This window comes from Emiliania huxleyi, assembly GCF_000372725.1.
Source record: "Emiliania huxleyi CCMP1516 unplaced genomic scaffold EMIHUscaffold_230, whole genome shotgun sequence".
Classification (NCBI taxonomy): domain Eukaryota; phylum Haptophyta; order Isochrysidales; family Noelaerhabdaceae; genus Emiliania; species Emiliania huxleyi.
Window position 1 is genome coordinate 20,035 of NW_005200332.1, and position 2,551 is coordinate 22,585.

Below are 2,551 nucleotides of genomic sequence, written 5' to 3' on the forward strand. Positions count from 1 at the left end.
GACCAACAAGGAGCCGCTCGACGTGGACAGCCTCGCCAAGCTGCGAGATGAGGCGGCAAGTCGTGCGGGTGGCCTCGAGCGCTTCTGCGACCGCATGGCTGGCGACGACCGCCGCGACGGTCGTGGCGGCCACCGCGACGGTTCGTGGTGGATGCTGCGCGAGCTCGTCAAGCCTCTGCGAGACAGACTGAAGGCCAACGTCCGGCAGGAGCTGGTGCCGCTGTACGAGCCGCGGCTCAAGGCCATGACGCCGCACCTCGCGGGGGCGCTCTTCAGCGCGGGATACCGACAGGCACGCTCCCCGCTAAAAAGTCGCAAAGCCGGCCACCGGACCGAAACCAGAGCTGAATCGGTGCCCGGTTTACCCTCCTCTCAGGTGGATGACTTGCTCGCCGCCAAGCCAAGCACGCTGAGTGGGCAGCTGGCCCAGCACATGCGGGGCGCGACCGGGCGCGGTGCCTACTTTCGCGCCATCGCGCGTACCCTGATCGAAGAGGCGCGCGCCCACTTGCGCGGTTTTGGTGCACCCCCCACCCCCACCCCCCACCCCGCCACCTCTATCTCTGCCCGCAGGCGCGCGAGGTCCTGGCCTTGCAGCACGAGCTCGACAGCGGCGAGGCGACGGAAGCAGACGGCGGCGCGCCTCTTGAGGGACGCCGTGGGAGCCGCGGCGGGCGGCGAGGCGGCAGGGGTGGTAGGGGGGGCAGGGGCAGCAAGGGCGGCAGGGGCGCGAGCCGAGGAGTCGGCAGCAAGCGGCGGCGATCTGGAGCGAGCGTGAGCGCGGACCCGCGTATGGGCGCTGCCCTTGGGCCGAGTGGGAGCGCTGCTTTCGGCGGCCCGGCAGTGCCGCCAGAGGGTGGGGCGGTCGAAGGGGCGGTCGCGGCGTCGGGCCGACTTGGGCCGGCGGCAAAGCGGCCGTGGGGTGGCGACGACGCGGCTCTGACCGCTGCGTCTCGGCAGCGGCTTGGGCCGCTTCAGCCCGCGCAGGCGCAGCCTCACATGCCTCAAATGCCTCAGAGGCAGCAGATGCCGCCGCCGCCGCCGCGACCGGCGCAGACGCGACCCGGCGCAGCCTCTGCTGCCGCGGCCGTCGCTCCAAGTTCCAATGCCCTCGCTGGCGCTCCGGCTCAGCCCATCTCGGCGTTGCAGCGGGTTGTTGTGGCGACCAGCGGCGAGGCCCTGCATCTGGCGCCGGGCGGTGGCATTGGCCACGTCGCCCTCGACACCTTTCGTCAGCTGCTTCTCGGCGCGAGCCGCTTCTCGATGTCGCTCGACGTGCAGGCCGGCAGCGGCGCCAAGCGTGCTTCTCACCGGCCGCCCTACCTCGGCGTCTCGCTCCGGGGGGCCGCCTTCTGCTGCGAGCCGCCCACGGCCTACTACCTCCCCCTCTGCGGCAACGCTGGGCCCGGCGGCGGCGGCGGCGGCGGCGACAGCGCAGCGAGTGGCGTCAACGAGGCTGCGCTGTGTGGGACGCAGCCGGCCGACGGGGAGAGGCTCGAGCCGGCGTGGGAGGCGCTGCGCCTTGTGCTTGGCGGGCGGGCGGAGAAGGTGCTGTACGACGCGCAGCGACAACTCGCGCTATTAGCCGTGCGCGGCATCGCCCCGCGCGGGCTGCTGCTCGACCCTCACGTGGGCGCGTGGATGCTCTCGCCGGGCGATGAGGAGCGGCTGAGAGACTTGCACGACATGGCCCGCGGCTTCGCCCCGCACCTGGTCGGGCCGCGCCACGCCCCCGCCTCCGATGGCTGCTGTCGCTGCTGTGAGGATGCGCTGCTCGCGCTGGGCGTGATGCTGCATGTCGAGAGGCGGGTGCGCGACATGGGCAGTCGCTTCGACAGGGCCTACGCGCAGGAGATGCTGCTCCCACCCGTGCTGGCGAGGATGGAGGTGGGCGGGCTGCGCGTCGACGCCTCTTTGTTGCGGAGGCAGGCGGTGGACTGCGAGCAGGCCCTCCGCTCGCTCGAGCAGCACGGCACGCGCCAGACGGGCCGCGCGGCGCGACCGGTCAACTGGAAGTCACCAAAGGACGTCGGCGCGTTGCTCTTCCACGAGCTCCGCCTCGGCGAGGCGACGGGCGCGCGGCGGCTGCATACGGCGGGCGGCGCAGGCAAGGGGAGGAAGATGTGCGAGTTCCAGACGTCGAGCGCGGCGCTCGAGCTGCTGCGGTCCGAGCACCCGCTCCCGGCCATGATCATCGCCCACCGCAAGCTGACAGCCACGGTCGCCCTTTTGTGGGAGCTACTCGGCAAGTCGGAGCGCGACCGCCACCGTGCGCCCGAGCCGCAGCTCGCCGAGGCGGGCGGCAGTGAGGGCGCCGCCTCCGCCACACAGGCCGCCAGAGCGAGGGCGGCGGGCGCGCCGGAGGCGGGGCGAGAGGACGAGGCGGAGGAGGCCGAGGAGGAGCAAGCGACGGAGCTGGCGGGTGGGGTGCTGCCGGACGAGGCTCTGGCCTCCGAGGCGCCGGAGGTTGAATGCGCCCCCCCGGCGGCTGTGTCGCCCGCAGCGAGGGCGCTGCACTGCTTTCTGAACGCCCACGACAAGGCGAAGACGG

At 72.8% G+C, this 2,551-nt stretch overlaps 1 protein-coding gene across 1 annotated transcript in view; it reads left to right on the forward strand.

Annotated features, from left to right (window-relative positions):
- EMIHUDRAFT_236078 (DNA directed DNA polymeras-like protein) overlaps nucleotides 1–2,471 on the forward strand; it is a gene marked incomplete at both ends in the record, with an annotated part of 4,199 nt that extends 1,728 nt beyond the window's left edge. The window contains 5 exons of the mRNA XM_005779380.1: nucleotides 53–521; nucleotides 845–876; nucleotides 1,150–1,275; nucleotides 1,456–2,305; nucleotides 2,458–2,471. Coding sequence (XP_005779437.1) covers nucleotides 53–521; nucleotides 845–876; nucleotides 1,150–1,275; nucleotides 1,456–2,305; nucleotides 2,458–2,471 — 1,491 coding nt within the window. The remainder of the gene's footprint in view (nucleotides 1–52; nucleotides 522–844; nucleotides 877–1,149; nucleotides 1,276–1,455; nucleotides 2,306–2,457) is intronic.
- Nucleotides 2,472–2,551: the final 80 nt, after the last annotated feature.